This window comes from Cyprinodon variegatus, unplaced genomic scaffold (assembly GCF_000732505.1).
Source record: "Cyprinodon variegatus isolate N-32 unplaced genomic scaffold, C_variegatus-1.0 Scaffold1035, whole genome shotgun sequence".
Taxonomy (NCBI): domain Eukaryota; kingdom Metazoa; phylum Chordata; class Actinopteri; order Cyprinodontiformes; family Cyprinodontidae; genus Cyprinodon; species Cyprinodon variegatus.
In genome coordinates, this window is record NW_015151488.1 from 70,784 (window position 1) to 83,974 (window position 13,191).

The following is a 13,191-nucleotide window of genomic DNA, read 5'->3' on the forward strand; positions in this document are numbered from 1 at the left end:
AATATCGGCATATCGGATATCGGCCAAAATCCCAATATCGTGCATCCCTAATTTTTACCCACCCATCCCTATATAATCATAGTAGTGTTTAGTTTTAGAGTTAGTTCCATTAGTTTAGCAAGAGATTTTGACTGAAATATGTTTGACTTGAGTTGAATCACTTTTGTTAATGAATTAATTTTTTCAAAAAAATTGCTGTGGATTTCTTCAATATGTGTGTCGAGTTAACTGCTTGACTTTTATTTGAGCCTGAATCACATTTTCATCTGTTGTCCTAACAAGGCATGACACACTGAAAGTTATTTTATTAAATATTACATAACATAAACCAGCAAAATGCATTTAGAAAGAACGGAGGATTTATCTGTCACTTAAAATTTGCATAACCCGCAATGATCTATACATCCCATATCCACTAATGAAAAGTTAATATTAAATCAAAGAACAAACACATTTTATTCATAAGTATATATAAGGTCACTTTTTTCAATTATTTATCTGTGTATTTTCAACAAACAGAGACATATTAAAACAAAGTTATAATAAACATAAATCAATAGGTCTCTTACCCTCCTTTGTGTATATCTGCTGACGGAGGTCGTTTACTTGCTGTCCCATCCTGGTGAACCTTCTTATCCAATGACATTGATAGAGGTGCGTCTCGAACTGGCATCCCCAACACCAGCGTCTCCTTGGTAACAGAGACGGCCTCGTCACCAGTTCGACCTAGGTGCTTCTTGGCGTAGTCAAAGCCCTGAACAGGCTAGCAGAAAGAGGACAACAGAGCAGGTCAACTTTAACTCAGAAAGGCCTTTGAGGTCATTTAATGCATAAAAGTAAAACAAACTGGATAAAAAGCAACAGCAAACATACATTAGCAGCAGAAAAAAACAAAAGAAAATTTGCAGATTTAAAGAATCAGCCTTAAAAGCTCAGATGTTTTTCATACTTGCTGCAATAACCCATTGACAAAAAATCATCAAGCTAAATGGCTAATAAATGATGACAAAATCTGAGCAGTTTCCACCCTGCCACATTTCTGACTCAACAGAATAGCCAACTTATGCCAAAATGATTTAAAATTAATAAATATTAAGGTAGTAAATAACAATCAGTCCATGTTGCAATGATTGTAATTAAATAAAACATTTAATTTCTATCCACAAAACCAGGTAAATAGAAAGGGTTGGGAATAGAGCTGGTGGCTGTGGATCAGTGGCTCCCGTCCTTACATATAGTTTCCCCTCAGGGTTCCTTCAGGCTGGGCCGCCTAATTAAAGTGAGGTGGTTGGGCTCAGGTCGGGTTCGGTTTTATGGTACAGGCTGGATTTTCTGGGCCCAGTCCGTACTCCGTTGTATGGTTGTCTTTCTCCACATTCCTGCTCACACCATAGAGTAAACTGGGTTGGGGCAACTTTGTTTTGTTGTTTCGCTTAATTTTGTTCCACATTAAGCTGCAGTTGCTGTATAAATAAGCTCTAAGGAGACTGCTGTTTCACTTTCTAATCATTTTCAGTCCAGCACAACTGAACAGAAATGCTGAGCTGTGTGTTTGTGGACAAACCTCTATGGGGACGAACCTGACAGGAAACCACACACGGTTTATTCTGTGATTCAGAGATTTGACTCAGTTTTTTCCCCAAAGTACATGCTTTTTGTATTTTTCCACCAAATTAATTTTCTTATCTGACTCATGACTTCCTGTGAAACTACTGCTGATTTCAGACCAAGAGACTCGAGAGTGGGCAGCCTGGTTTAATCACTTCGATCAGATAGAATTCCTTCGATTTTCTGCAATTAAATTTTCAGTTTGATCACATGTTTAGTCACTCTGTGTTCATTTGAAACATGTGGATTTTGATTACATTCCTTTAAGAAGAAAGAGAATCGATGGCAACCAGAATCAAGGAGGAATTGGAATCAGAACCAGAACTGTTCACATTTAAATGATGTACAACCTCATTCTATTCTATTCTCTGCTATTTGAATCTATTCTCTGCTATTCTATTCTATTCTATTCTATTCTATTCTATTCTACTCTAATTAGCAGCACTGAAGAAAAAAGTTTGGCGTATGCTCAGATCGACTGTATGGAGCAGGAGAAAACCTGTATCATCAGGAAATAAGAAAAACTGTGAGGAAAAAAGAACCAAAAGTTCCATCATCTAAATCATCTCTAGATTATATGTCTTTTAGAAATTTTAATTATGTTGTAATAGTTAGTCTAATATCCTCCTTATCTATTTCTTTTTAAGCCATATTATACCATATTACTATAAATAACTGCACTGAGTCAGCCTGAACACCCACAGACAGCCTCCGTCAATTTAATCTTGTGGAAATCAGATTCAATAGCAACAACCATATAACCCCATATATATGGGGGGGGCTACAAATTTGCCCTCAACTGTGAGCCTACAGTTTCGAAGTGAGATTCTCGCCGTTAGTGATCAAGGTTCAGGATTTGTAAATGGGGTTCCCGGAAGAAGCTTGACTCAGCAATCCTGTTTTGTTTTTTCCCCCCATATTCCTTGATTTATTATTACACAAATTCTACCTTTAAAATGTGTTTCCCTAAATCTGACTCTCAGCCATGGCTTGGCTTTAAATAATCACAGTGGTTCACGTGTGGCCCTGTTACAATCAGCTAATACAAAACAACATACCATAGAGAGTCCCAGGTTTAGTTTACATGTGAGACTACTTTACATAAACGTCTGATTTATTGTTGTTATATTTTGTTTTACTGGCTTTTGTTTTAATATATTGCATCTTAATCAATAGACACCAATATTCAAATTTTATTATTTAAATCATAAAATTTAACTGACCATGTAGTTTATAAGGAAGAGAATTAGGGCCACTGGAAAAAATTTAAAAAAAGTAAAATGATTTTAACTGGTTTATTTTATTTGAGCTTAATATGGGGAGGGAAAAAAATCGGAATTCTGAGAAACAAGTCATAATTCTTAGTTTTTTCCCCATATTAAACTCAGATAAAATAAATTAAAATCAGCATTTATTATTTTTCAAGTGGCCCTTATCTGCTTCTGTAAGTTTTTGATGGTGTTTTTGCTGAGATTTTTTTTCATTTCTCCACTGAAGATAATACCATTTGCTTTCAATGCAACTGGTTTATCTGTATTAAGGTAATTTTGAGAGGATTTGATGTGTTTGAGAAAGCAATAGGCTTCGAACCATAGAATATCAACTTAGCAGCAAATAACTGAGCATAAAATCATTTTATTGTATTTTCACTGCTTCCTTCACCAAGTAGGTGATAAAGACAAACAAAAATCTCATAAAAATTGATAGCTTTACGTAAAACAGTTTCAAAATGATCCATGGAGAACCAGCAGGCTTTTAGCTCGGAATATTTCATAGGGTGTACACCTTGGTGTATCACATCTTTAGGCTTTGCAAGGTGTAGGGGGGTACATTTTCAAATGTAGACTCTCTAAAACACTTTTTCCTGCATTTTGATCTGGAATGCAGCTAACTTTTTGTCTTTGTTATAACACTACTTTTGTCCTGATTATGGGAAGTATGTGTGCTTGACTATAGGTGAAAAATTCATAAGGATGACATGAGATCATTTTTAGGTACAATATAATGTTTCATAAGCTAATTCAAATAATGATATGTTCAGACCGCGATTTGAGAAACAAAAAAGCTTCTGCTGCTTCATTTTTGATGCTTGTACACATCAAAGTCAGATATGTTGGGATCTGGAGGTCTGTCCACCTTCCTTCAGCAGATGGCGCCTCTTGGTCTCCTGGAGCTGAGCTGAGGACCACACCTGAGATCCATCAGTCATCAGGAGACCAGCTTATAAGCAGCAGCAGAACTACTCTTTGGCGCCAGAGTGTTGAATAAGTCATGGTAGCCAACCTGAGCCAACCAATCTGCTTGACTCTCTGACTCCCCAGAAACCTTGAACCTGATCCTGATCAGTTTTTGTCCTCTCTGTTTTTCTAGGAAGATCCTGACTGAAACCTGGAGCTCTGGTGGAGCTCATGTTGGGAAACCAGCCTGCCTGCTCAAAGAAGCAAAACCTGAAGATCCTCAGTCTGAATCTCCCTGCTAGTTCTCTGGAGAGAACCTAGAGAATAACTCAAGGTCTGAACCCGCTGGCCTGAAGCTAAGCTCAGCCGCTGCCAAGCTCTCTGCTGAACCCTCAGACTCTGAACCCAACCGGTTCCCACCTGACGCTCAGCCTGAATCCACTGAACAGTAAAACCCGTGTGACAAACCCCTGATCTGTTCCCTGCATCTGTTCTCTGTGGTTTGCTAAATAAACTGTTAACTTTTTCCTCTGTCTTCTGGTGTTCTGCATTTGGGCTAGAAACTAGTACCCATCATGACAAGATGTGCATCAAGAACATCTTTGAAATTCCTGAAGCGAATCCAGTAACGTGTGTCTAGATGCGTCTGATGCTTCTGCTGCTCCTGTGTTAAATGGCAGAGAGCAGCTTTGCCATATTTGCTGCAATCAGTGGATAAAAAGTAGTTTTAATATATTTTTAAGTGAGAAAATCCACCTCGAAACATCATCTGTACAGTCAGTTCATCAAGATTATGATCCTGCCTTAAAATATTATCAGAGACGCACAGGCCCCCATATACAGGCGGTGTACCGTCACTGGGAATCCCTAGCAGCAGCTGACTCCGGCCAGGACGCAACTTGGTGGGGTTCCGCTACTGTTGTTGCCGACTGGAAGTACTGTAGATGTTAAAGTTTTTCAGGAAGGTGGTACAAGCTGCAAGCACCAGGATAATAAAAGAAAACATATTTTGCTGACAGGTTTTGACATTTTAAGTTAATTTAGGCGTTAATTCTCCCTGCCAGCTCGCAGATCAGCTTCTCTGATTGGTTGATGTGGTGCGTTGAGCAACAAAAATTCAATGTTTCCAACTGCAGCATCTGCTGCTTGTGAAATTTTGAACATCTGAGCTAAGTTTCCGAGGGGAAATTAGAGCGTACCAAGCCATATAGTTTCTAATATTTTTGGTAAATGGCATACAATGTACACTTGTATGCATTACTTGCAAAAAAACTGACCAATAAAAAATGATAATGGAGCCCAAAATGCCCGGTGGTGCCAAAGATGAATCTCCATACAGACAGGAGGCGAATCACAATAACCCTAAAAAGATGGTTTATCATGTTGGACCTCCAAATAAATCCTTTAGTTTCTTGCAGGTTTTTGATACAGGTTGTTATGAACCACATGCCTAGATTTCAAACTTCATGGCACAGAAGTTTGATTTCAGTTTACAAATGATTTAATTCATATGAAACTCAAAACCTGTCCATGAACATTTTGTAGATTTGGAAATTGGAAAAAAGGCTGTCGATAATTCAAACTGCAGTAATTTGATGGCCTTCCTCTTTAACCTATTTTTATCTGTCTCCAGCAGAGCTTGCATAACAAAAAGTAAAAAAATAAATAAATAATCTGACATTGCAGCACCTTTGAAGTCAGGGGTTTTGTTATGAGGAGACAAAACACTAAAAAGGCATAAGAATATATTTTTGACAGTAGTCTATAGCTGGGATACTGCATTACTTTATGGATAAATGTCTTAATTGTCAGAAACAGAGAAAAAAGGAACAAAAGACAGCCTTACGAAGATAAAACCTGATTTGATCTTTTGCTCCTCTTGTATTTTTAGCAGCACCAGAATAGATGACGTCTAATGCATGTGACGATGCATGTTAAATTCTGAGTTTATGTAAGGTTAGGCAGAGCAGGCATCCAGCTGACGGCTTTGTTAATAATTTATCAGTCACACACATGGCTGTGCCTTCAGCTTATTTCAAACACATGGCTGCAGTCATGTTTGGGATTAATGAATATAAACTTATGTAGATGAAACACAAGCCTGCCCACTGTGTTATGAATACATGGATTGTTTGTTCATGTCTGTGCAACTCTGTCCCCTCTGAAATAATAATGGCGACAAGATTTAGTTGCATGAACACTAAATAGACATTTTCCAGTGATATTCATAATTTAAAGAAGAGGTCACGTCGTGGGATGAGTCATAGTCCAGCTAAGCTACAATCTGCAAAAAATCCTCCTCGCTCTTAATTCACAACACAGGAGATTTGCCTGATTCTGCTGGAGGTTCCTTCCTGTTAAAAGGGAGTTTTTCCTCTCCACTGTCGCTAAAAGCATGCTTAGTGTGAGGGATTGCCTTAGAGTCAATGAGTCGATGCCATCAACTGGTTTTTCTTAGATAGAAAACTTTGAATCAATTTGAATGGATGATCTGGTGAACTGTAAAGTTCCTTGAGATGACATGTTGTGAATTGGCGCTATAGAAATAAACTGAATTGAATTACTACGCAGCCAGGTTTCCATTATGCCCATAACGTCTATCTGGCTCTTCACATCTCCCATTTTAATATAACCCATTTCCATAACCATTAATGGGATGTTGGAGAGAAAAACACTGAAAAGCAGCGGTTTACCTGGGGTCCGGGTTAGCCTGGCTTATTTGCCCTCCTTTAAAAGTGTCATGTATTCAGTCTGCTTTCTGTCAGGTGTAGGGTTAAAATAACACCTCTGATGAGTCATCCAGCCATTTCCAGCGTTGGAAAATGAGCTGACATGGTTATTGGATCCGATGAAAGTCAGCTCAGGTTTTACATCGGAGTAGATGAAGAAGGAGCTATTCCCTTAGCAGTGCAACAAAGTTCAGTTACAGATCAGTGAATAAATGACTCAATGCAGAGTAACAGCAGTAATCCATAAAGATGAGTCAGAAATGACAAGACCAAGGGATGTAACCTTGAAACGTGTGGCTGACATTTGAGTCCCAGTATTTTACCTCATTGGATTGAGATTAATCTTAATCTCTGCAGTGCTTCCTAACAGACACGTCCTTTTTGGGAGGTGATGGCCTAGTGGGTTAGAGCAGTGCGCTTGTGCTCTGAGAAGGTTGAAAATACCCGGTTTATCCCCACAGCCTGCACTGTGGGTAGCTTGAACCCACCCTGCACTAGAAAAACAATCAAGAAATAAGTAATAATTTTCTTAAATCAAGTGTATTTACCCTTAATTTGAGTAGGTAAATGAGATGATTTGCCAATGGAATCAGTATTTTTACTCTTACAATAAGACAATAATTTGATAATAATATATTTGATAATTGAGTTTTCTTATTTTAAGTGTAAATTGTATTGTTCCATTGGCAAGATGTCTCTTTTACCTCCTCAATCCAAGAACAAATGCACTTATTTTAAGAAAAACTGACTTATCTAGTTTTTTTTTCCAGTTTGCTCCCCAGGAGCTGCAGAGTGGCAGCCCACTGGGTTAAATGCAGAGGCAAGTTTCTCCAGTGTGAGATAAATAAAGTTAAATTATTATTAGTCTACTTTTCTTTTGTTCCAACATCATTAATTTCCCTGCTGTCTCTCCTTCCATTTCTATCTCTCTTCCTTTGCTCCCTAAGAGTAAGATGACTTAGCAAATGCCTGTCTTCCCTCTCATCTAAGCTGGCTTATTTAATGAAGACCTTGGCTGTAGAATGACATTGCTGCACTGCATGGCCCCCTGATCAGACTGTCAGAAAGGAAAGCTGTTTTTCTCCACATCCATCTGGAATACCGACAGAAGGCGAAGAGCAAAAGAGGAAGACGGAGAAAACCCCGGGTTCACCATTTACTTATAAACATGGTGTGAATGACAATGAGCACTACCCCCCACTGCCAGCAAATCATCTGTCCTGTTAGTATCAAACAGACGCTGCTGCTCATCTAATTTTAGTTGGAGCATCAGCGCAACTTCATCATTTACAGCAGATGGACAAGATGTGCTCTATTCCCCTTGAGGGACCAGAGTGATTCAAATTCAGCTCTTGCAGGGTAGTGGGCACAACTGAACCAGAGTTTTTCTTTGTAAAAAGGGAGATCAGATAAATGTAAAAAAGAGAGTTGAGATCACATCTGCTGAGCCGCTGTGGTGAGACTAAATCCTTCTGGGACACAGCGAAGAATGATGCAGGAAAATGCTAAACACATTTGGTCTTTTAAACAACATCTGCTGCTTGGTAATTCCATTGAACTCCTTACAAATGAAAAATGGATTTCTAGTACTTTTGCTGATTCCACCTCCATTGCACCCTGAATGCAATGCGACAAGCTAAGCTCATTCAAGCTCACAGGAGGCAGCATAGAAGAAAGAAAAGCTATTTTGAACAACCTTCCAGCTGTGCAGCCAAGTGATGAAGTGAGTCAAGCGTTGCAGAATGACTCTTTAATGCTTAAATAAACATGCAAACATCACATATACTCCATTATTGATCGGCAGCTTCAGCTTGTCACACACATGGTGACTGATCATTAGGTGGATGGGAGCGTATTGCACACATGATAAACCTCACAGTAGATCAAACTAGTGGGAGTCTGTTACTGTGCCGGATGCACTGTACACGGTGCTCAGACAGCTGTGAGAAATCGCCTCACTCTTTGATATTAACTCCTGTTAACACTCTCCTGGGGCAAATGGAAAAATGATTAGCACACAATTTTTATCAGGACCAATCAAGATTGTAAATTAATGTGGGCTGCAAGACATGATCAGAGGAAAATGGAGCTGCACAGCAGGGGATTAAGGAAAACACACAGGCTCATGCAAGCTGTTCATTGCTATTCATAACCATTTAAAGCAAAAAAAAAAAGTTAATAAATACTGGGGAAAAATGTAATGCTTTTATTTGCATTTCCATTTTTTGTTTTTATAAAGCTGTGGTCATGCCAGAGAATTTATATAAATATGAAGATTATCCTTCGCATCTTGCTCAATTAATTAATCAGGAAAAGCCAAGCTAATAAAATATCAACCTAAATTTGCTGATTTTAAAAAGGAATCATGATCAGAATACTTTCTAAAACATGAGAATATAGATAAAATACACAATACACTGCCTTACTATAGTATTCCCTCTCATGTTGCTCTTTTCATTACTATATTTTTTTGTGTTTTAAACAGAAATACACAGTAGAAGGAAAACTAAGCAAACTGTTTACTAACATTTTCATCACTCACCCTGAACCTCCCAAAAAGAGACCAGGATGTTATTAGACAGAATCTTAATGTTTGCATCTGGAGCCTCTTATAAATCCAGATGTTATTGCAAGTCCTCATATTTTCTTTAGAAAAAACTGCTTCCAGAAAAACAAGTCACACATAAAGCTATGGAAAGGTTTAAAGCAGAGTGAGATTAGAACACCCTATCCAAAAAACCCTCCAGATTTTATACACATTTTTAATTAAACAGCATGACTAAATTGTAAACTAAAGATAGCATTGTAACTCTAAGGAAAGCAATTTACAGCTCAGGTGGAAGAATCCGTTAATTATAATCCTGAGCTTTAAAGATAAATGGAAAGTAATAAATGATTGATTAAATAAAGCAAGAAAAAGACACATGGAAACAGGAGAAAAACACTGATTCTTTAACATGAAGGTTTGCTGGGTAAATCTAAATTTAAATTTGTGGAAAAACTTTGGGGGTGAAGGAAAAAGTAAAATCTGAAAACTGAAGTCTACACAAAGTGACTGAGCTTAAAGTTATAAGGAGTATTTAAGGAAAAGTTGACATGTTTAAATGTAGAAAGTTGGCAGAAAATACTGTAGCTGCAGTGAAAGTATTGACTCAGGGGGCTAAATATGACCCCATACTTTTAATCTCCTTATCAGTATAATTTTCATTCCACTCAACAAAATACATTACTAGGTTTTGACCAACCAACAAAGAAATACCAATGATGTATTTTTTTTTTTTTTTAACACAATGGAAAATGTTTAGAAGAAATGAGGCGCCCTACTTTTGGAAGGGGATGTAAAAGTGGGAAAGTACAGAGTTTAGATGTCAAGAATTCAAACAGTGAGTCTTAATTTTTACCAACAACTTTTTTTTAAAATGGATTTCCAAAGCAGCAAGTATTTCTTTATGTTTAAAGATTATGTAATTTAAAAAAAGGTGTCTTTTTTGCCAATTCTTACAATCCACTCAAAATATAGAGGAAATGCAAATTGTTTGTATGGATTATAAAGATTTACAATGTACAAACTTTCAATGCAGGCAAACTCCACCAGGTTCAGTTAAAGCTGAAATTACTTTTAACTCCATAACACTAGTGAAGTATGGGGGTGGTAGAATAATGCTCTGGTCCTGTTTCACTGCCAGATACTGATATTCTGACCAAAATGATATAAAGAACAACTAAGGAGCATCTGGAGTTTTGGCCTAGTGCTTAGAGCAGTGCGCTTGTGCTCTGAGAAGGTTGCAAGTACCCGGTACGAATCCCACTGCCTCTACTTCGGGTTCTGGAGCAAGAGTCTTAAAGGAATAGTACACCCAAAACATGATTAGCCTTCATTTTCTACTCACCCCCATGCTGAACAACACCCTGGAGTATTTTTTGATATCTCAAATGCATCTGGAGATCTGGGAGGCTTCTTGCTGTCTGCTGACATTCAAATAATGGAGGTCTATGGCGCCCGAGGCAGAAAGGTCCATAAAAGTCCACAAAAAACGGTCAATATTCCTCCATACTGCTCGTCCAATGTATTCCAAGTGTCCTGAGTGGGTAGCATCCAGAATTTACTCGAAACAAAGTCATTTAGAATGTTTTTAGAGCATAAACAGTAGTGTATAGGATTTCCTAAAAGCGCGTTCACGAGTCTACGGAAACCACGGCAGACCAAACCAGATGAAAGTGCGCATTCAGCGTCTGCTCTGCCGATAATGCAAGCGTAGAAGAAGAAATGTGCTGTTTACCTGTGCAAAGAAAGAAACAACGAAAGAAAAATGTCTGAGGACTTCAGTGTTGAGGAAGAGCATGAGTTCTTTGCCGAGCTGAATGCGCACTTTCATCTGGTTTGGTCTGCCGCGGATTCCGTAGACTCGTGAACGCGTCTGATTGAGAATGAATTGTGTTCTTTTAAGGCAAGTAAATGTTTGGATAACAAATTATTTAAATAAAGTTTATGAAAGACCAGCTCTGAGCTTCTGGAGATTAATTTTACAAAGATGAATTCTTAATGAAATGAAAAACATTACAGACAACCCTTGTCTTCACTAGACTGTCTTCAGTCAGAGGCCTCTCCAGATCAACTGTATGACAGACAGCTGCAGGAGACCCTTCTTGCCAACAGTCATGCGCGTCCACACCATCGCACTGAAGAACCTTCCATGAATATAACTTTTGGATACGAGCATTCTAATATCCAATATTAATGCTAGATAGTATAAATGGATATTTCCCCAAATATTAGTGGATTAAAAATATCCAAACTAATTTAAACATTTACAGACATTTTTATTATTTTCTAAAATCCCTGCAGTGGTACGCCGTGCCATATTTTCCCCTTTGAGAATTTCAAATAAATAATTAAAGATCTAAACGATGACTGTGTTACTTCTGGCCATAATTTTATATCAACCTAGCTTTTTAATTTACTTTTAATCTCTGCCATATCGCCACAAGCTAACCAGAACGTTGCAGTAAACATTTCCCTTGTTTACTTTAAGATGCCACTTTGAGGAGATGGGAAATGCTACGGTGGATAAAAATGTGTTGCAGCCTTCCGGCATCACTTTTACAGCCCCTTAGTTTTTCATATTTGATGCACTCGGTTGTAAAATCCAAAATGTTTACAATAACATGGGTTAGTTGAGCAAATAAACCTCCTGGCAAAATTATGCAAATATATCACTTTATGGGAGGAAAAAGAATGTATAAATCTATTTTCAGTGATTTTTACGTCCAGCTGAGCTCTGAAATTAGACCCATTATCCATTGGATTTTGCAAGGGGTGGGGGGGCTTATGGACTGGACCAAAATAGGCTACAAATACAGATGCTGACATCTTCCAGTGGAGCAACCAAATCCATAGACGTTCCTCCTGAGCCGCTGAGGGACTGGTTATATTTGATAGGATTAATCATCTGATTTGAAAGAGTTCCTTTGCACAAAAATTATCTAAATATGTAAAGACCTTATTGTATGTCCAGGATGTTTGCGAATATTCATATTTACAACCTTTTAGCCACTGGATCTGAGCTCATCCTTTCTTTTTCTAATTCAGTCTACTGACACCAAAACAGTTTAAATCATAAAAGGAAATAGCTTTTTCTCTTAAAAACATCCTCCCCCTCCGTTTATCGATCTGCCAGCGATGAGAAGAGCAGACTAAGCCACGCCACAGCAGCCACATGCAGGTTTTGCCCAGCAACAACAACTGGCACCACACAGAGGACAAGGCAGCCAAGTCATCCGCTCATTGATTCACTCATTCACTTAATCAGCCAAACAATCCACCCGGCGGTTGTTTTATTGAATACCTGGTGGTGGTAACTGCCCTCCCTTCGATATGACGTCTAAACAAAGAGAGAGTCAAAGGAGCAAGGTCAGGAAGGGCTTTATGCACAACAAGGAAGGTTGATGTAGAGGCACCGTTCATACACACAGTAAAAAAAAAAAAAAACATAAATAAGCCACAAAAAAGGATGTCATAAAAATAAAATATCACTGTTGAAATCAGGCTTAAAATAAGATTTTTAAATCTTTATTTTTACTTCAGGTTAATTAGAGAACATGATATCTGGTGTCTAGAGCAGCAACATCCAGACATCATTTATATTTTTTTAGTTTTTCAATCAATAAAGAGTTTCATTTATCAGGATTAATGCACAACTAAAATCCATTGCTGTAATCATAGCAATATGAAGCAGTTTGAACAAGACCAGGGATTTTTCACAGCTAGATTCTGATACACAAACATTTCAAAGAAAAATGCAGCACTGAGGATTTAGTATGTGCAAAAAGTGGGCATTTTTTTATTATCTGCAAAAAACAGCAGTTATTCTGTTTTGGTTATCTTATTTTATATAAAGTTTCCTTTCTGGATGGCATTTTTTCAAATTTTCATTTACAAAATATGTTCTTTGCAGCTAAAATGAAACAAAATCCACTCCATATTTTTAAAAGAACACAGCTCAATGTTCTACTGCATTTTGCACCATATTTATTTATTTTGCACTGCTAAGAACCTTCCCATATCTACGGAAGAGGATTAGGGCCACTGAAAAAAAAAAAAAATTAAACTGATTTTTAAATTTTATTTCAGTTTAACATGGGAAAAAAGTCAGAATTCTGAGATTAAAGTCAGAATT

The 13,191-nt window shown here is 37.7% G+C and overlaps 1 protein-coding gene across 7 annotated transcripts in view; it reads right to left on the reverse strand.

Annotated features, from left to right (window-relative positions):
* The window catches only part of LOC107100951 (UPF0606 protein KIAA1549L-like), a 174,282-nt gene that overhangs the window by 48,612 nt on the left and 112,479 nt on the right, over positions 1-13,191 (reverse strand). For 6 of the 7 annotated variants that reach the window (XM_015399651.1, XM_015399649.1, XM_015399650.1 and 3 more), the window contains 2 exons: positions 12,361-12,396; positions 570-763 (listed from right to left, as the gene is read on the reverse strand). In XM_015399651.1, coding sequence (XP_015255137.1) covers positions 570-763; positions 12,361-12,396 — 230 coding nt within the window. The remainder of the gene's footprint in view (positions 1-569; positions 764-12,360; positions 12,397-13,191) is intronic. The other variant, XM_015399652.1, reaches the window with a different exon arrangement.